The sequence below is a fragment of the Corylus avellana genome, chromosome ca8 (genome assembly GCF_901000735.1).
Source record: "Corylus avellana chromosome ca8, CavTom2PMs-1.0".
NCBI lineage: Eukaryota > Viridiplantae > Streptophyta > Magnoliopsida > Fagales > Betulaceae > Corylus > Corylus avellana.
The window spans coordinates 24,648,779-24,669,704 of NC_081548.1; the positions used below are offsets into that span (position 1 = coordinate 24,648,779).

Genomic DNA, 20,926 nt, shown 5'->3' on the forward strand with positions numbered 1-20,926 from the left:
GATACAAATCAAACCCAATTGAAAAGGTGAGTATTTAATGCCTCACAAGCAGAAATCAACCCAGTTGGTATGAATTAACTACCTAATCAGTTTCCATCTTAAAAGCTTTTTATGTCATTATAAATGTCCTTTTTGAAACTTTACTACACACATATATTTTCTTTACAAGTACTAGAATTATATTAAATTATTTAAGAAAAAGACCTGAATAATGAATATTACAGGTTGACGAGTCCCCACAGCAAACAGGTCAAGTTCCACTCCTTTCACTTTGTTCTTCTCATTGACAGATTTTACGGGTACACGTTCACATTCTCAAACCACACCACAAAGTTTACGTTCTCCGGCCACAACCCTAGTCAATCTAACTCAACCCTATCCTCTCATAGTTTCAATTCTATATCACTCTAAGGGCCAATAACTCAAACACTCCATCTTGTGGAGAAAGAGAAAAGATTGAATACTTTCCAAAAAAATTCTAAGTTTCATTGGGCATAGAATCCAGATATACACAAAATCAGTCAATTATTTTGCTTTCTCTAGTTAATGGTAGCAACTGTGGTATTTGCCTGTAGTTTCACGGGAGAAGGCCTGATAAGATCTTAGTAACCTCGAAAAAGAGCCAAGAATAAACCATACCCAGTTATAATGTTCTTCTTAAGGATAATCCTGTCTAGGTCAATACTTCTCAGTGAACCAAAAGCTGCAACAGAAGGGGCAGCAGCAGCTTCAGCACTCTTCAGGACTATCAAGGGAAGCGGAGGAAAAGAAATTGGGGCATAAATAGAAGCCACAGAAAAACGCCCTGCATGGAGAAACCTCTCCATCTTGTGCTTGTCTGAATTAATGTTGTCAGTAGAAAATATAGGCCTGCAAAGTGATGGGAAATGACCTCAGAACTTAAGATTAATAGATCCTACAGTGAACACCCTTATAAAACACTACCTAGCAACAAATTGGCGAAAACCAACATGGAACACGAGTTCTTCTTTTGCTTTAATAGGAGCACTATATGTATCATGCTTCTTTATGCTGCAAAACATAGACAATTCATGAGACTATGATCAATTAGACGACTAATTCACAACTGGCAAAGTGAGAATGGAGACTGCAAAACAAAATATACCTGAAATGAAGGACAGACATCTTGGACTCATGCTGAAAAAGACCGCTCGCTATGACAGGCATTGTCTTCGCCAGCGAGCATAATTTGCAAGCAACACCGTTTGATACTTCCTTTATATGCAGCCTTACGTATGAGCCAACAGGTACACAGTCATCCCAGTTTTCTTGCTGCATATCTAAAGCTTTAGCAAGAACAAGTTTCTGTGTCCTTGGAAAATTATCAAATGCAAAAATTCTGGCATATTCCGGAGGGAGAGATTCCTGATATTCGTTCAAGAAAATATTAGGAGAGTTCTTGATATTCAGAGACAATGTAGACCACCATTGCAGAATAAGAAGAATGTTACTTTTGAGTCCCTGCCAAGAGGAGGTCCTAAAGGACTTGAGGCCTCTATACTTTGCAAATCGTTTTCTAGCAGAAATATCTAACGGTGTATCCACTTCATCAGGATTTTCTGAAGGATAACAAGAAAGCATGAAAGAAAAAATGTATATCAGCAACTAGAACAGGCTAATCTCCAAGAAAATTCTGTTTCAAAGATCCAATATACTATATCTCATTCATCTCGAGCAAGTGCAACACCATGTAAGCAACATGTGTTCATATAAGAGTGTGCATTAATCTGCTGCTTGTCAAAAGTGACTGATACAGGCCTAAAAAATCCCTAATTTATTTTTCTTTTAGTTTTGCCTGATCATTCGTGTTTCCTTCTTTTTCTCGCTTCTGCTATATGGACCTAAGCTACTGATTCAGGCTTACATCACCAAGGACCCATCTATTAGTAACAAAAAGATAGAAATGAAAACAAGTCACTTTTCCCTCGATGGTCACCAAAGAAATGAACTGGTCCCCTACTGCACAGAAAAATCTTACCTAAGAAAAGCCATACTTTGAGATCCACTTTAGTATTACTTATAAAAATAAAAAATAAAAAATAATTTGAGTATGGTATTGGTGGTGTATACTTGGGTTGCGCCTTTGTGCTTTTTAATGAATTTGTAATTACTTAACAAAAAGTATGGTATTGGTCGAACAAAAGATAACATAAATTTCCTAGAACATCCTTTACAACGTACATAATTAAAAAAAAATAAAAAAGCAGAGAAATAAAATGAACATAAGTAGGCAGATTCACTTTAAGAGTAATTCAATCACTTGAAGCATTTGCACCCAAGTTACTGTACATTGTTCTGGCTATAAGGTGACAACTAATCACTGCTGATTCAAGAAGTACCACTACACAATCAGGGAAAAGATTATTACCCCCTCATCTTCAGCATGTGCATTTTTTATATTTTGAATCTCACCCTGTATCTGCTCCCTTGTCAACTTCTCATCGTCCTGCATCACAGATTTACATTATAATATTGACAAAAAGATTTACATTATATGAAGACAGATACAAATTCTAGAACCCAGCTTCAAAGGTCTCATGATTCTAGTAAAAAAACAGAATTTTGTTTACTTTTATCGCTGGAGAAGATAGAAACAGCATGGAATTTGCACCTTGACACCTTTAAGTGGTTAACCAAGTCAATATAGGCTGTGTCCCCAACAACGGAAATGAATCAATGCATCTATTGCGTATTAAAACTCACCATCATCATTGAATGAACATCGGTTTCTTCATCAGAGTCTTTCAAGTTCAAGGAAGCTTGATCATCATCAAGGTCAAAATTCTTACTGCCCTTTTGATGTAGAAAATCACTCTCTTGTTCATCCAATACCATTCCATCATCACCTTCATCATCACTATCTGAATCCTCTTCATCTGTATTATCCACAATCCAAGCAACCTGCAGTACATAAATAAAGCCCATGAGTCCATTACTATCAGAATTACGTGAACGGCATACAAGGTAAAGAGATATATTAAAGAATTTTAAATGAAAATAAATAAATAAAGGCATTGACAAGAATTGACAAGAATAAAGGCATACCTGGTATTCTGAAGACAATTAAGATTAAAAAGAACAAATAAATTAATCATGCAAACGATGTTATTGCCAACCACTCCGTTTAAATTAATGTTATTTTTAAATGTATGACAATTATATAATAGTCTACTAAATAACATTAATTAATTTAAATATTCAAATTTTTATTGAGGAAATCACTCATTGAAATACTACAGTTGGCACTAGTGGTAGTGGTGCCCTCGCGCGCAGACATACATTGAGCTGAGAACTCGAAAGCCATTTTATTTTTGTCCTTTTGTTTCCAAAATTAAATTGAATTTGTATACAAAAAAGCAACAGCTGGAGTCACACGTCCATAATAAGAGTAACAACCAAGGACTGAAAATAAGAAGAGGAAAATGGCCTATTAGAATCCTCTCCATTTTAAATGAGCTAGATAATATTCAGTTAGTTATAGTGGATGGGTATTTTTATCATTTCACTTTTTTAGGGAATAAAAATATCTCCACTAACTGAATATAATCTAGTTCATTTGAAATAAAGAGAATCCTAATTCGTATACATAACACCAAATAAAAATTGCATGGCCAATGGGACAAGGACAGAGTCTAGTGCATGGTTTAGTACTTTTACCTTGTGATTTTCGAAGTAAAAAATATTAAAATATCCTGTGTTATTTATTTGTTGTCTTCCATGATCTAACAAGGAGAATGGTATTTATTTGTTGATAAACATGATCAAGCCTAAACGGAGAATAGAAAGAAAGAAAGAAAAAAAAAGCCATGATCATGCCACGTACTACATAGTATAGTACAATGATCTTCACAGGTAAGAAATACAATTTTCTATTCTATGGGACTAGGATCCAAAGAAGCGAAAGCAAGAAGTTCCTGGTCTTGCGCTAACATAGTCATATCTTCTTTGTCTAACAAAACCCATGCTTCTATTCCGTTGCCGGATCTTGTATCCATTAGATATATCCTACTTCGGAACACCGTTTCCGAATCGCCAGTTGCACCTACAAGGCTTACCCACATTGGCTTTTCCCACCCAAAATCAATGTCATAGACACCAAAGTTACACCAACTGGTAAACCCAATGTAATCCATTCCACAAGAAAATGCCATGCTTGAGACTGCTCCAGTCCTTGCTTTCACAAGTTCCCACAGCTTGAAAAACCCTCCATCACCTTGTAGGTTTTTAACAAAATCAACGTTGACTTTCGTTATTGCTTCTCTAAGCTTGCTGACCATGCAAATTAAATCTATCTCATCGGCTGTGCATAACTCGCCTGTTCCCCAAAGTATATTTCCTATGGAAGATTCCGTGAATGGCGGATTTGCTCTGCGGCGCAAATTCACTGCATGGGTAATAAAGGTTGGCCTTTGAATACCAGAAGTGGCCTTGAAGGCAGTCATGGTGCATTTCCATAGGAATGCCGACACAACCTCAACTCTTGTCGGGTTTTGCACGCTTGATCTGGTTGCGTTGGCTTTAAGTGATGCAATGGCTGAGGCATCAAACACAATTCTCCTTACTATACACCTGCCCGATTTGCAGGGCTTGGACAAAGCCGTCATAATGGCTTCTCTAGAATACGCACCGTTTTGTATGAAAATCGATGAGGCGTCAAAATTAGGACATACAACTTTTTCAGATGCCTTCCGAGCAGTGGCTGCCCAATCTTTGAGAAAGACACTCAAGGAAATTCCATCAGCGATCATGTGGGAAACAAGGACACCAATGGCAATGCCGCCGCATGCAAAGGTGGTCACTTTTATCATAGCTACGTGGTCTCCCTCAGTTGGCCCTTTCCATGATTCTCGGGGAAGAAATTTTTCGAAGGATGCGATATTAGGCTGGCGGAGGCAATCAACAAGATGACAATTTAGATAAGCCTCTAAATAAAACACCCCCTCGTCATTACAATCAATGGAGAGATGATCTTTGATTTTGCCAGCAAATGGGTAAAAGCGAGTTAGGATTTCTGATAAGGATTGCTTTAGCGAATGTGATCTTTGAGAGACAATATGATCAACTGCAGCATTATTGCTTATGCTTTGGTTCATGGGATAGAAGAAGATGACAGGAATATAGCCGAAAGAACTGAATTGGTCCAAGAGGGAGAGCCTGTGGGTTTTCAGATTAGGGGGCGTTGGAGAAGAGGGTTTAATGCACTCTTTGGAAATAATTTTGACCTCCATTTTCAGCTTTCTTTTCAAGCAGATCTAGGCATGCATTCAGCTCACTGTCGCCAAAAAGTAGCAAGCTTTCCACAAGCAGCGTATGTAGATTCTACTTTTACTCTATTATTTTCTCTGTACAATCCGATGTTCAATTTATACACAAACTACGTCGTTCGCTTTGGGAATTTAATTACATAAATGAGAGTCTGTGCATTGAATCATTTGTGGTAGATGGTGTGAATGGCGCATGTTTGATGGATTGGCGCTACTTGTTTCCATATTCGGTTAATGTGTATGTTATTGTATTTTATCATTGTGGATATGGCCATAAGAGAAAATGGTAGTAAAATCATGGCAATTATGTTACAATCTGGAGGTGGATTTGAACCTTTAATTAGTAAAATATAGTAAAATATAATTTTCACAGTTAAATGATAATAAGAAGATAAGAACTTATATATATACAGAGGAATATAAATGAACCTATTATAATTATAATAATCAAAGACAATCGGGGAGATAAATATCAATCATAATTAGACTTGAGTTGCTTGACCAATTAATCTTTATCAATAGAACAGATGGTGATGTTTGCAGTACTGTACGTTGGCATTCTTATCAATCTGATATGATAGGTTAACACCTTCGTCCTACATAGAATGCAATGGAGCAAAGGCCAAACAAACCTGATATTTGAAACCTTTAATTGGAGGGGAACCTAAAGCTCATCATTATTGAAATTTAGGCCACCTTTTTGCTGCATTTTTTGAAATTTCTCTTCATTTTTGGATTCGGGGTGATGAAGTGTGTTTTAAATGGGGTCCTTCAGCAGCATGACTGTCACTCTTCCCTATTCTTGATATCATATTTAGCTCTCAAAACATTTTAAAACCATACGGAGCTTATAAATTGGTAATAACTAATAATTATTACAACTATACAAAATCACTAAAAGTGATTTTGCATTTTCCTCCAAGCCATACACAAAGAAATATGCATGCATGCGGTAGCCACTTTGATAGCGTCTATCTATCATAGCTAGGCGCATATATATATATATATATAGGAAAATGGCTAATTAAACATTTAGGCAACACTTGAACAGATTTGTTGGTAAACATGATCAAGCCTACATCCATCGTGGACAACGACATTCATGGTTGGAAAATACCAATTATTTTCTAGTTTAAGGGACTAGGATCCAAGGAAGCGAAAGCAAGGAGTTCCTTGTCCTGCCCTAATGCATCCATATCTTCTTTATCAAACAACACTCACGCTTCTATCCATTGCCGGATATAGTGTCCATTAGCATCACCATATTTGCAAACACGCCCTCAAAATCCCCGCTTGAACTAATCGAACATACCCACATCGGTTTTCCCCATCCGAAATCGATGTCACGGTGACCAAAGTTGCACCAACTGGTAAACGCAATGTAATTCATTAATCCATTAGAACTTGTTGCACTTGAGCATTCCCCAACCTTTGCTTTCAAAAGCTCACAATGCTTCACAAACCCTCCATCACCTTGAAGGCTTTTCACAAAATCACCATCGATTTTTGTCATTGCTTTTCTCAGCTTACAGACCGTGTCAGACAACTATATCTCCTCCTCAGCCGTGCATGATGCGCATGCTATCCAAAATAAATTTCCCATAGAAAATTCTGCTAACGGTGGATAAATTGCTCTTGGGCCAAAATTCTCAGCATGGACAATAAAAGTTGGAATATGGATATCAGACGTGGCCTTGAAAGCAGCCATGATGCATTTCCATAGGAGGGCCGAGACAACCTCAACTCTTGTTGGGTTTTGTATGCTTGGGCTTGTTGCTTTTGCCTTAAGGGATGCAATGGCCGAAGCATCAAACACAATTCTCCTTGAAACACACCTGCCTGATTTGAAGAAGGGATAGAACAAACTAGTATAAGTCCCTTCTCTACTATATCCATCGTTTTGTATGAAAATGGATGGAGCATCAAAATTAGGACATATAGCTTCACGGGTATTGTTGTAAGCCGTGGTAGCCCAACCTTTGAGAAAGACACTCATGGCAGTTCCATCAGCGATCATGTGGGAAATAAGGACACCAATGGGCAATACCACCACATGCGTAGGTGCTCACTTGTATCATAGCAACATAATCTCCCGCAGTGAGGTCTTTCCAAAAGGCCGTTTGAGGAACATGTTGGTAGAATAATGCAGGGTTTGGTTGATCGAGGCGTTCAACAAGATGACAGTGTACGTGGGCCTCCACATAGTAAACCCCCTCGTCATTACAATCGATGGAGAGGTTGTCTTTGACTTTTCCAGCAAATGGGTAAAAGCGAGTTAAGGTTTCTGATAGGGATTGCTTTAGCAGTTGTGATCTTTGAGAGACGATATCAGCAACAGAATGGCCTGTGCTTTGATTCATGGGATAGAAAAGGATTATGGGAACATAGGTGGTAGGAAAGAATTGATCCAAGATGGAGAGCTTGTGGGTTCTCAGGTTAGGGGGTGTTGGAGAAAGGGTTTGATGCACTCTTTGGAAATAATTTCCACCTCCATTTCAGCTGGAGATTTAGGGAGCTCAATCACTGTGGCCAAAAAGAGCAAGTTTTTCTCAAGGGGGGCAAGTAACCTCAGTTATATATAACGAGTTATGAGGATTCAATGACAAGCATAACCTTCAAAACCCACTGGCCAAATTTAACATACTCCAATTCGACCGACCATATCGTAATTGTGATGAAGTAAATATATCCTCAAAATATTTGTTTATTTTTATACAATTAGTGATATGATTAAAATTTTCTCAAAACTTCCAAGTTCTCAATAAGCATGGGTGTGAACCCTAGACTTTCATCTGGACTGGAAAAAAAAAAAAAAATGTGTATTAATCTATCTATCATGCATAGTATCAATCTTCCGGGTTGATGGTGGCCTGAAGACGTGTTAATCCCTATTCTAATAGGTATTTGAAGACCTTTTCGATCACCTTTGTCCAATCTTAATTATCGTTGCCAACCGAAAATTAAGGAGTTGAAAAACAAAATTGTTTAATTTGAATTCAACGACTTTCAAAAGCACGTGGATTTTTGTTTTCTTCATCCTAAAATATATTAAATGATTGTAAATGTGGTCCATACTAGTCTTACAAAATGATAAACATAACAATCATCTAGAAATACATGTGAGTTAGGAAGAAACATTCTTATTTACTCGCTATGGTCGTTACGGTATATATCGCTATTGAAGAGAAGCGACAAAGTGTTCGATCGGATCGATCATTGTGCAATGTCCTAATTAAATGCTAAGTGGCATGATCAAAGCCGATGATCGTAAGCATAAAAAGTGGCTTAAAACTCTAAGAGCATTCACATCCTGCTCAGAAAATTTTAGCTAAATTTAGTCAAAATACCACTTTTTTCTATTTTAACTATCAACTTTTTTAAAGTACTTATATCCGACTCAGCGTTTTAACTATCAATTTTTAATATTTTATTTAAAATTTATTGTTCTTATTATTTTTTTATTTTTTATGTAGTTCTACGAGAGAGGATAAAATATCAATTGGCTTGCCAAAAATATAAATCGACTTAGCAAATCTTTCAAAATATTTTTGTTGGCATCCCCTCGGATTTCTCACCTCAAACCAAGCGTCAAAGACACGAAATTTTGTATTTTGGTCTCAAAGATTATACTAAAAAAAAATAAAAAAGGGAGATAGAGATTAGCAAGTCTTTCATAATATCTTTTGGCCTCCTGAAGAGTCAAGACTTGTTGGGCGTCTAGAGGGAAAAGGACTTTTTCTGTCAATTATTACGATGACATCGATAACTTATGCTATCAAGTGAGTGGTCAAAAATATTTTTTATTTTTTATTTTTTTATTTTTTGAATTGATCAAACAGATTAATTAGATTAATTGACTCGGCAAGTCTTTCTTAATATTGTTTGGCATCCCGCGGATATTTTAATCTTGAAATTGTACTAATCAACTTATCAAGTCTTTTTAATTACTTTTTTGGCCTCCAAAAATTTTGTTGGGCACCCGGCGGATCCAAAAGGAAGACTTCTTATTTTAATATTTGTAATGACATCGATTATCACCTTTTATAGTTCATCACTTATTCAATTACATCTTTAAACTTTAAAAAGTAATAATTTAGGCTTACCATCTTCTAGAAGTTTGCAATGTTAATCCTCAAGTCAAAATTCAATGTTATATTTATGGAACTTAATGCAAATCGGTACAATCACATAGACTAATTTTGCATTTTCTTTTCTCTTTAAATTAAACCCAAAATAGAAGAAGCTGAATTTATATTATTTTAAATTTCACTTGCTGTCAGTCCAGATGGATCTGATGTTGTTTTACATTGCAATTACGTACAATGGTAATTACCATTGGAGTAATTTCTGTTGCACAACATATGAACACCACCATATATATGCCATATGCTTTCTTTCACCTCAGAAAGATGACAACTGCTATTATGCTAGGCAACCCATAATATGGAATGTAGCTACCACACAAGCAGCGATATTTGGCTACATTGACAAAATCATTGGTGCACACGTTTCTCGCATATGCACCAATACACTATTTACCAGTACACCCAAACCATTCCCAACCAGCCAAACACTACAAGGAGGCATAACCCACTATAACGCACAAAAACCGAAGGCCATATTCCATAGGGCCCTAACAACGAAGTAAAATGTAGTCTACATTTTTCCTACTATTCTTGCACCAATCTATTACACATCCTCCTTAATGGCTCGTAAATTACATAATACAAGATACAAATATGAATCACCGGAAGAAACGCATATTTCCTAGAACATCCAAAAGAATGACATACTGCATAAGACTTACTCAAAAATAAGACAACCAAACAAGAGGCAGCAAAAACTAACCACCACCTGCGGAGGGGTGGGCGGTTCTTCCCTCTCTGCCTATTGACATAGATTTTCAGTTGTCTACCATTTCAAAAAATATATATTGACGGGGAAAAAGAAAATACAGGAGCAGGTACAATGAACCCCATGTAACACCCCAAAAAAGAACCAATGTCACTCAACTGCATGCAGCTTACAAGCAAACATGAAATTGGTATTGACAATCTGGACCAGAGCTTCATTCCCATCAGAAGTATGGCTTTCTTCCATATTCCAGAATCAACCGTACAGAATTGAGCACCAGCCACGGTCGATCAAGCATCAAGAATAGGGAAGTGAAAGTCTGGCCACTTTGGATATGCACGCTTATACAAGCTCATGCACACAGTGTCATGCTGCTGAAGGACCCCATTTAAAACACACTTCATCGCCCCTGAGCAAACAAGGAAGAGAATACCGTTTAATTACAAAATAAATGCAGCGAAAAGGTGACCCAAATTTCAATAATGATGAGCTTTAGGGTCCCCTCCAATTAAAGGTTTCACATATCAGGCTTGTTTGGGCATTCCAAGAATATTGAACAGCTCCATTGCATTCTAATTAGGACAAAGGTTCAAATCCACATCCTGATCGTCCATTAAAGAAAGTAATAAATAAAAATAAAAAAGTAACATAATTGCTTCAAGGATTCTAGTGATTGACCATTAATTTTCTATCATTGATTAATAACCATGAAATTGCTACCATTTTCTCTAATGGTCAATCCATCATGATAAAATACAATAATATATGTATTAACAAATGTAATCTGACTTTTCTCCTGCATCAAAGCATGCCCCTTGAACTCAAGGCATTCATAAGGATTTCTTTATTTAAAAAAAAGGGTAAGATCAAATTGAAATAAACTAACAATAGTACAACAAGAGGGGGTGGGAGACCCCAACAAACACTAAAATAAAGTCAATACAGTGCTTGAATTCAAGGCATTCATAAGGATTTTCTTTATTTAAAAAAAGGGTAAGATCAAATTGAATTAAAACTAACAAAAGTACAACAAGAGGGGGTGGGAGACCCCAACAAACACTTCAATAAAGTCAATACAGTGATCAACAAAAACATTTTAAAAAAACTGAAATAGGTCAAAAATTTGGCCCAGTCCAAATCTTCTTGACCCAAAAGCCAAAACAAAGACAGTCAGATCGGCGGTTTTTGAATCAAGCTAAATGATGAGCTATTTAGAGTCACCCGCTGCGGCAGCAACAAAACTTGGATGCCATAGTGGCAGCAATTCATAAGGATCTTAGCATACAATGAGCAATTAAAACGTTGACAGTCCTCATAACCTGCTTTTTTGGATAATTAATCGAGCAATGGATAAATTTTTTGATAGGTAATTAATCGAACAATGAATAATAACCACAAGGCTTTATAAAGTACATCTAACTGCTATTTATTTTCCCAACACAGATGCCTAACAAAATTTGAACAATTTCCTTTTTAGTCTCTGGCTCTTCTTTTCCTTTAGATGAAAATTCTAATATTATTTGAACAATAGCTTCATCAACGCTACACACAAACTGTATTTTTCTGGCTAGATGCCAAATATTCTTCCTAATGCTAGGCAGGTGTCAGATTTCATATCATCATAATTGGTTATGGTACCATATAATATTAAGGATGACACAACATTTTAATATAGATCCAAACAAAACCACGTCAAAAGCATGGAGGACACATTAAACAGCAGCCTTAAATCTGCATTATTATCAACCTCATCACTTTGGGATGAAAAAAAATACCAGATTCCTTTCAAAAGATATAACATGTCAGAATAAGCACCATACCATGTGTACCAACAGGTTCTTTAATGCGACCACGGCGACCACATTTGGTCCACACTTCCACAGGCTGCAATAACCACCACCAGTATCAAGTATCCATTCATGAGAAATGTAGTATAACACTCCAAAACCTCTTCCTCAAAAAAAAAAAAAAAAAAAAAAAAAAATTACTGAAAATATTCAAGATTAGCAAAGAGATTCTCTTACCTTAAACCATCTCACATCCTCGGGGCTATGAAACATGTATCTCACCATGGCTTTTAATTTTGACACTCTTTGTGGGTAACTGCATCAGGAAAAGCTTAAGCTTTAAGCTAAGAAGAGTAACCAAAAATCGTTAAATTTGTATCTTGTCTACCTAACTTTTCATAGGTATTAGGTATATAATATCAGCTTCAATAAAAATTTGTCAAAGTTACAGCATTTATATAGCATGTATATAGAGATCAAGAGCATCCAATATAAAAAAAAGTATTGCCACATCATCTAAACAATAATGTCCAAACCAGGATTTGGAGCACGTAAGTTCTATTAATCACACTACTGAGAAATTTGTCATTGTCTCCTGCAAACGTTAGTCATATCTAATCATGAATTTATTTTTGGCAATATGCACTTATACAGAGTTTAGACCAGAAAAAAGAAAACTTCAGTGATATTGAAGAAAAGTTGGGAGGCATAGAGAATTAGAGAATGAATCCAATGTAAATTTTATTCTCATAGCACTTTCTTGAAAAAATTAGAGGAATTTGGATATTGTACAATGGGTTGAAGGCAGAAAATAAAGATACACAGTAAAAATGTGCAAGCGAATTCTTGAAATATATAAAAGAAACTAAATGGCTGGAGTTTCTGTTTTCTTTATCAACTCCAAAATGTAAAAAGACAATAAAGTTTTAATTCCAACGAATAACAAACAATTTATATATTAACAAAGTCCATGGGAATTTTCAGGTAGGATTCACTATAGGATGTTCTATGACACCAAGAGCTTGCTATTCCAATCCCACATTTGTGGCATTGGAGCCAAGATGTTTTCAGATTGATACAAATCAAACCCAAATGAAAAGGTGAGTATTTAATGCCTCACAAGCAGAAATCAACCCAGTTGGTATGAATTAACTACCTAATCGGTTTCCACCTTAAAAGTTTTTTATGTCATTATAGATGTCCTTTTTGAAACTTTACTACACACATATATTTTCTTCATAAGTACTAGAATTATATTAAATTATTTAAGAAAAAGACCTGAATAATGAATATTACAGGTTGACGAGTCCCCACAGCAAACAGGTCAAGTCCCACTCCTTTCACTTTGTTCTTCTCATTGACAGATTTTAAGGGTACACGTTCACATTCTCAAGCCACACCACAAAGTTCACATTCTCTGGCCACATTGCCACAACCCTAGTCAATCTAACTCAACCCTATCCTCTCATGGTTTCAATTCTATATCACTCTAAGGGCCAATAACTCAAACACTCCATCTTGTGGAGAAAGAGAAAAGATTGAATACTTTCCAAAAAAAATCTAAGTTTCATTGGGCATAGAATCCAGATATACACAAAATCAGTCAATTATTTTGCTTTCTCTAGTTAATGGTAGCAACAGTGGTATTTGCCCGTAGTTTCACGGGAGGAGGCCTGATAAGATCTTAGTAACCTCGAAAAAGAGCCAAGAATAAATCATACCCAGTTATAATGATCTTCTTAAGGATAATCCTGTCTGGGTCAATACTTCTCAGTGAACCAACAGCTGCAACAGAAGGGGCAGCAGCAGCTTCAGCACTCTTCAGGACTATTAAGGGAAGCGGAGGAAAAGAAATTGGGGCATAAATAGAAGCCACAGAAAAACGCCCTGCATGGAGAAATCTCTCCATCTTGTGCTTGTCTGAATTAATGTTGTCAGTAGAAAATATAGGCCTGCAAAGTGATGGGAAATGACCTCAGAACTTAAGATTAATAGATCCTACAGTGAAAAGCCTTATAAAACACTACCTAGCAACAAATTGGCGAAAACCAACATGGAACACGAGTTCTTCTTTTGCTTTAATAGGAGCACTATATGTATCATGCTTCTTTATGCTGCAAAACATAGACAATTCATGAGACTATGATCAATTAGACGACTAATTCACAACTGGCAAAGTGAGAATGGAGACTGCAAAACAAAATATACCTGAAATGAAGGACAGACATCTTGGACTCATGCTGAAAAAGACCGCTCGCTATGACAGGCATTGTCTTCGCCAGCGAGCATAATTTGCAAGCAACACCTTTTGATACTTCCTTTATATGCAGCCTTACGTATGAGCTAACAGGTATACAGTCATCCCTGTTTTCTTGCTCCATATCTAAAGCTTTAGCAAGAACAAGTTTCTGTGTCCTTGCAAAATTATCAAATGCAAAAATTCTGGCATATTCTGGAGGGAGAGATTCCTGATATTCGTTCAACAAAATATTAGGAGAGTTCTTGATATTCAGAGACAATGTAGACTACTATTGCAGAATAAGAAGAATGTTACTTTTGAGTCCCAGGAGGAGGTCCTAAAGGACTTGAGGCCTCTATACTTTGCAAATCGTTTTCTAGCAGGAATATCTAACGGTGTATCCACTTCATCAGGATTTTCTGAAAGATAACAACAAAGCATTAAAGAAAAAATGTAAATCAGCAACTAGAACAGGCTAATCTCCAAGAGAATTCTGTTTCAAAGATCCAATATACTATATCTCATTCATCTCAACCAAGTGCAACACCATGTAAGCAACATGTGTACATAAGAGTGCACATTAATCTGCTGCTTGTCAAAAGTGACTGATACAGGCCTACAAAATCCCTAATTTATTTTTCTTTTAGTTTTGCCTGATCATTCGTGTTTCCTTCTTTTTCTGGCTTGTGCTATATGACCTAAGCTACTGATTCAGGCTTACATCACCAAGGACCCATCTATTAGTAACAAAAAGATAGAAATGAAAACAAGTCACTTTTCCCTCAATAGTCACCAAAGAAATGAACTGGTCCCCTACTGCACAGAAAATCTTACCTAAGAAAAGCCATACTTTGAGATCCACTTTAGTATTACTTATAAAAATAAAAAATAAAAAATAAAAAATAATTTGAGTATGGTATTGGTGGTGTATACTTGGGTTGCGCCTTTGTGCTTTTTAATGAATTTGCAATTACTTAACAAAAAGTATGGTATTGGTCAAACAAAAGACAACACTTGAATTTCCAATGTACATAATTACAAAAAAAAAAAAAAAAAGAGGCAGAGAAATAAAATGAACATATGTAGGCAGATTCACTTTCCAAGAGTAATTCAATCACTTGAAGCATTTGCACCCAAGTTACTGTACATTCTGCTGGCTATAAGGTGAACCAATCACTGGTGATTCAAGAAGTACCACTACACAATCAGGGAAAAGATTATTACCCTCATCTTCAGCATGTGCATTTTTTATCTTTTGAATCTCGTCCTGTATCTGTTCCCTTGTCAACTTCTCATCGTCCTGCATCACAGATTTACATTATAATATTGACAAAAAGATTTACATTATATGAAGACATACAAATTCTAGAGGCCAGCTTCAAAAATCTCATGATTCTAGTCAAAAAAACAGAATTTTGTTTACTTTTATCGCTGGAGAAGATAGAAACATCATGGAATTTGCACCTTGACACCTTTAAGTGGTTAACCAAGTCAATATAGGCTGTGTCGCCAACAACGGAAATGAATCAATGCATCTATTACGTATTAAAACTCACCATCATCATTGAATGAACATCAGTTTCTTCATCAGAGTCTTTCAAGTTCAAGGAAGCTTGATCATCATCAAGGTCAAAATTCTTACTGCCCTTTTGATGTGGAAAATCACTCTCTTGTTCATCCAATACCATTCCATCATCAGCTTCATCATCACTATCTGAATCCTCTTCATCTGTATTATCCACAATCCAAGCAGCCTGCAATACATAAATAAAGCCCATGAGTCCATTACTATCAGAATTACGTGAACGGCATACAAGGTAAAGAGACATATTAAAGAATTTTAAATGAAATAAATAAATAAAGGCATTGACAAGAATTGACAAGAATAAAGGCATACCTGGTATTCTGATGTCCCTGGAGGAAGAATCCTCTTTCTCAACCTTTTTTGTTTCTGATTTCTATCAGCCTCGGCCATTTCTGCCTCGGTTGGCCATGTCTGACAAAAAAAGAACCAGGTTGTGAGTGGTGATTGTTCCAAGGAAGTTTCGTCATTCCCACAAAAATGAGAAACCAACATATCTGACTGACATTATTCTTTTTTTTGGTGTGTGCGTGTTGTTGGGGGGGGAGACTTCAATTACAACTAGGAACAGTAACCTGAAATTGGATAATGGCGTGGTTTATTACTTCTCACTAGGATAAATTTTATGATGCTGCAAAAACTCCTTTATACAACCATGCTGCTGTTCTAGTTTTGCTCACTTCCACTCATTCACTATCTACGTACGTTATTTTAACATGATACTTTAATAGTCACAAAGAGTTGACTATGCTACCATGTGAAAAGATGAAAAGCAGACAATCTACACCAAAGAGTATTACAATGGTTATCTCAATCAAGTTTTAGATTTGAAGTCCACTAATAGGGGCATGAAGCAATAAACCCATAACTTCTAAAAAGACTCCACCTTGTATAATCCATCTTTGGTTTAAGTACAAGTACATAGTACCATAAACTGTTCCTCCAACCATGACCACCAAAAAGAGATGCAACAAACTGAAAGTAGTCACACACACTCTCGAGAGACAAAACCTTCAGAAACTCAACAGTTCAACTTCTAGTTTATGTAAGTTACCTGTTCTCCAGCAAGAGGATCAGGAACATTTTCAACAAGTAAAGGCTCCTGCTTCAAAGGATCAGCAGCCAAAGTGCGAACAGCCTGATATAGTTCAAATACAGTAAAAAGAAGCAGGTGTATTGATCAGATAGAAAGGTTAAAAAATGCCAAAAGTGAGGGCCTGTTGTCAATCGTATCAAAATGTTACATGCATGACAGGCTAAATTTTATTACATTCACAACTGCAAAGACAAACATGCACATTTTATCCTTTCTATATTTTCAAAGTTAAATTGATCAAAAAATAAGAAACTACATGCAGCATAGCATCCATAAAATTCCAGGTTCCTCGATATGAGATTTTGTTATAGCTACTTAAATTTGATCTTGAATCACATTACTTTCAGTCACTGGCACTACCATTCTTATTATCAATTTTCCTACTCGAATATCAGTATTCTAAGGACCCATTTTCGTGAAGCGAAGCATATAATAATATTCCATTTATGACTGAAATGAAAAGGCGACATCACTATTCCGACATGGCTAACTGTGATTGAACCCCAAATAAATCTATACTTGGCAAACTCAAAACTCTTGGGGGCTCTGCTTATAGGTCAGAATCATCTATAATTTTAAACTCATGGGGGCTTGACTTAAATCAGAATCATCTGACTTTTCACTTAGAAGCAAGACCAACTAAATGACAGACCTGCTGCCAGAATTGAGCAAGAATTGATCATTTCAAAAATAAACAATTCAAATAGAGGCTTTCTTGAGAAAGTGAAAACAGAAATTTATACCAATCTCATTTTGGTATAAGCAATAAGAATAACTCTAAAAGTTGTTATTTTCTACGAATGATTTCCCCAAAAAAAAAAAAAGCTTATAATTCAATCTCTTTATCCTCTATGCTCTTCCAAGACAAGAGAAATTGATAAAATTTATTCTCTTGCTCCATTCTGTACCTTCCTCACCTCTAACCAGCCAGATCATATAATAGTAGTATAATGAACATCATAGTTTACCATGCGATTAAGAAGATAACTCATGATCATTTTCACTACATTAATCTGATCCACTAATATCTAAAGCGAATGGTCATACCTCCACATCATGCACTTCATCTGAGTCCATGAGGTCCTGCACTTTTCTTGGATTTAGAGGAAATGGATCCTTAAGAATTTCAATTTTGCTCAACTGGTAATCTCCAGCACCAGAAATATGAACCTGGTTTGAAGGAAAATAAGAAACACATCTAAAAGAGTAACCAGAGAAAAGCCCATGGCTGAACTAGTTACCAGTTGATTCACTGAGAGGCTACAAGCGCGTAGGTAACCAGTGAGGAGAAGGGTACACTTCTCTGAATTACAATTGTCCACCACCATATCCACCTAAAATGCACCAATGAACAAAAGAATCATCATAAAATGTATATATCATCATATGAATCAGAGCACTTAAAGTCCTTCTTAGCTTGTTATTTGTCTTGCCTTTCCTATTGATATGTGGTTACACCTCTATAACACATATGTACTAAAACATCTTAGACAAATTTACCCTTTCTTGTTCCATACTTATGCTACCTCTAACTGAAGCACAATTTTAGTGAAACCATAATAGAAATAAGTGAGCACCATTTGAGCCATGATGTAAGGCCGCAGATTTCTCCAATGAGGAACTGTGAGCCTCTGCTCCTTGAAAAGCCACATAAACTGCAAAATAACGTAACGGAGATAAGCAAAATCATCTGCATCATAATTTGATGCCATCTATCTTTTATATTATTAAAACTTCAGTGCCATAAAGCAGCTCAAGATAAATAATCTAGACAGTTACCTTGTGCAACTCATCCTTTGTATCTGCAGGATAAAACTTACAGTCCTCAGGAAATTCTGAAGCAAGACTAGACATACACATCTTCTTTGAATCGTGCTTTCTTTTCAGCTCAGAAGGTAGGTCCTACACGCAAAAAAGAAGCCTTTCTATTTTTTATGTCCAATCATGAAAAGCTAATTTCTTTCCCAAATTTTCATAACCGTTCAAAGAACATCAATGAGAACATACACGAATTAGCACAACAGTGCTTGGCAAACCAAGAGACCTAAACACAGAAAGGCATTGACTTCCAAATGAATCAATATCGTAAGAAGTGCTTCCTTCAGATGAAGAGCTCGCTGAGGCGACAAAAGCAATCAGATCAGCTACCTACCATTCAAATATTATCCACGTGTTAAAAAGGGGAGGAAAAATAAATTAAAGCACTCAAAAAACCAGAGGTGGGGGGTTGTTAACACAGGTGCTGGACATACCTTAGCCATTTCCATACATGATAGCAAATCCCCATGAGGTGCTTTCAATACCTAGAACATAAACTTCTGTTAGATATTCACAAATTCGAAATTCAGTCTGTCATGGCAGTAATAGTTCAATCCTTTAACAGAATTTCACCAGGCTAACATAAATCACGCAAATTATCTTCCTTCTAAAAGACAATAGATGATTTTTTTTTTTCATTTATAAATTTAAAATTAATAGATAGTCATTAGATGATATAATCATGTTCCACAAGTTTTCAATACTTGATCAATAATACCTTGGTTTCCATATAAAAACAATAAAGCAACCTTCTTCAAACATTGCCTTGAACACAGTCCTTACCGTAGTTCTCAGCTTATACTCGGAAGAAGCAACTGTTGAGGATGCAGCACCAGAACCTTCTTTAGCTAACAATGACAGAAGATCCCCAGCAAGTGAATCTACATTTACAGAAGCGGAAAGCCCAAAAAGAACCTGTAATTGAGATTTGTTAGACTAGTAAAAAAAATTGCGAGAAAAGAATATCCTAAACATGTACCCAAATGCACATAAGGGAAACATAGATCAAATCATATAATCTCCAAAAATTAGGCATATCCCCAATAGTCAATACTCACGATCACACGGGGAGGGCTTGTCAATCCACTAGTTGCCCTTTTCTCCTTCAAGAGGGCAGCCCGTTTCTGCTCCCGTAGCTACAAAATTACAAGAAATGTAATATGAACGATATAAGTAACAAAAATATGCCATGAGAGAGAGAGAGAGAGAGAGAGAGAGAGTGTGTGAGGAAGGTGAAAATTAGAAGATCGATTACCATTCGATTATGCTGAAGTCGAGCAGCCCTAGCTCCCTTGCCAACATTGCGCTCTGATTTAGTGATCCTGCTCTTATCTGAATCAACAATGATTTATATCAAAATTACACTTAAAAGAAAACATAATAGGAATATATGGTATGAGGAGACAGAAGCTTGAAGTCGATAAAGCCCGATAAAAACCAAGAATCAACTGTGCTTCGTTTGGTTGTCAACAAAATCCATGAGAACAAAACCAGTTTTCCCTCTTAGATTTGCCTAACGAAACCATATAGCTCAATTAAAGTGCGTTTTCCATATTAGAGGACAAAAACAAAAAATGCAACAAAACTCCGTTTTCTTTTCCGTGCCTAGGGTTTTCGATCGACCAAGAGGAGAGCAGAAAATAAGAATTTAACAAAATCAAAATAAGCACACCTTTGAAAGAGGTTTTGTGAAGGTTACGATAAGATTTGGAAGAGAAGCGGGACTTGTGGGCCTTATTGACTTGCACTCTGGAGCCTCCCATGGCGACCGCAATAATCGCACCACGCCTTGCTTGCAGAGGAACCCTAGCGAGTCATCGGAGAAAGAAAATCGCTCGGATTTTGTGAAAAACCCTAATCCGCCGTTAGAGCGTGCAAAATAGCGGCAAGGGTTTTAGTACGTTATCGTTAGTTGTAAGTGTTGGGATAGCTTTTTAAATCTAGTGGATCCGTGACTTCAGAGTACTATTGTACCCACCCAATAGGGCTCGATCACTGTACATAATGTTTTTGGTCAAAATATAGAGAGTACAAATCAGTACGTACATAATCTTAACCGGTTTGAGATTGCATTTCAGAAAATTAAAAATACTTTTAACACTTTAAATATTCGTTTGAAAAAAAAAATACTCATTTAATAAAAAAAATTAAAACGTTTTTAATTATCCAAGAAACTTAAAAATTATAAAAAAAAAATACTTTTAATAAAAGCTTAAAAATAAAATTTTTGTCCAAAAATTCTTTTTGAGTTAAAAACTTTATTTC

General features: G+C 36.2%; 3 protein-coding genes and 1 pseudogene across 3 annotated transcripts in view; all 4 read right to left on the reverse strand.

Moving 5' to 3' along the window:
- The window catches only part of LOC132191082 (uncharacterized), a 5,938-nt gene extending 2,613 nt beyond the window's left edge, over positions 1-3,325 (reverse strand). Inside the window, exons 1-8 of the mRNA XM_059606097.1 lie at positions 3,256-3,325; positions 3,067-3,074; positions 2,725-2,922; positions 2,394-2,467; positions 1,486-1,582; positions 1,127-1,395; positions 946-1,032; positions 640-870 (exon numbers count right to left, since the gene is read on the reverse strand). Coding sequence (XP_059462080.1) covers positions 640-870; positions 946-1,032; positions 1,127-1,395; positions 1,486-1,582; positions 2,394-2,467; positions 2,725-2,922; positions 3,067-3,074; positions 3,256-3,325 — 1,034 coding nt within the window. The remainder of the gene's footprint in view (positions 1-639; positions 871-945; positions 1,033-1,126; positions 1,396-1,485; positions 1,583-2,393; positions 2,468-2,724; positions 2,923-3,066; positions 3,075-3,255) is intronic.
- Positions 3,326-3,890: 565 nt separating this feature from the next.
- Positions 3,891-5,249, reverse strand: LOC132191083 (stemmadenine O-acetyltransferase-like). The gene has a single exon (XM_059606098.1). The coding sequence runs from the start codon at positions 5,247-5,249 to the stop codon at positions 3,891-3,893; it is 1,359 nt and encodes a 452-aa protein (XP_059462081.1).
- A 1,163-nt stretch (positions 5,250-6,412) lies between these two features.
- Positions 6,413-7,779, reverse strand: LOC132191084 (stemmadenine O-acetyltransferase-like; annotated as a pseudogene).
- A 2,111-nt stretch (positions 7,780-9,890) lies between these two features.
- On the reverse strand, positions 9,891-20,546 carry LOC132189313 (uncharacterized). The gene is made up of 21 exons (XM_059603993.1): positions 20,334-20,546; positions 19,917-19,993; positions 19,720-19,797; positions 19,445-19,576; positions 19,096-19,146; positions 18,851-18,991; positions 18,623-18,745; positions 18,421-18,498; positions 18,085-18,177; positions 17,891-18,013; positions 16,802-16,885; positions 16,063-16,161; positions 15,722-15,919; positions 15,390-15,465; positions 14,481-14,584; positions 14,135-14,394; positions 13,954-14,040; positions 13,648-13,878; positions 12,164-12,242; positions 11,960-12,023; positions 9,891-10,548 (listed from the first exon to the last, which is right to left on the reverse strand). Exons 1-21 carry the CDS (start codon positions 20,422-20,424, stop codon positions 10,430-10,432), a joined length of 2,388 nt encoding a protein of 795 aa, XP_059459976.1. The 5' UTR covers positions 20,425-20,546; the 3' UTR covers positions 9,891-10,429.
- Positions 20,547-20,926: the final 380 nt, after the last annotated feature.

Bases quoted from the DNA above. Each gene is read 5' to 3' on its own strand.
- LOC132191083 (XM_059606098.1), bottom strand. From the start codon at position 5,249: ATGGAGGTCAAAATTATTTCCAAAGAGTGCATTAAACCCTCTTCTCCA.
- LOC132189313 (XM_059603993.1), bottom strand. From the start codon at position 20,424: ATGGGAGGCTCCAGAGTGCAAGTCAATAAGGCCCACAAGTCCCGCTTC. The intron at 15,466-15,721 runs GTGAGTTTTAAT...TCTGTGATGCAG, and splicing joins ATGTTCATTCAATGATGATG to GACGATGAGAAGTTGACAAG. The intron at 13,879-13,953 runs GTAGTGTTTTAT...ATCACTTTGCAG, and splicing joins TTTCGCCAATTTGTTGCTAG to GCCTATATTTTCTACTGACA.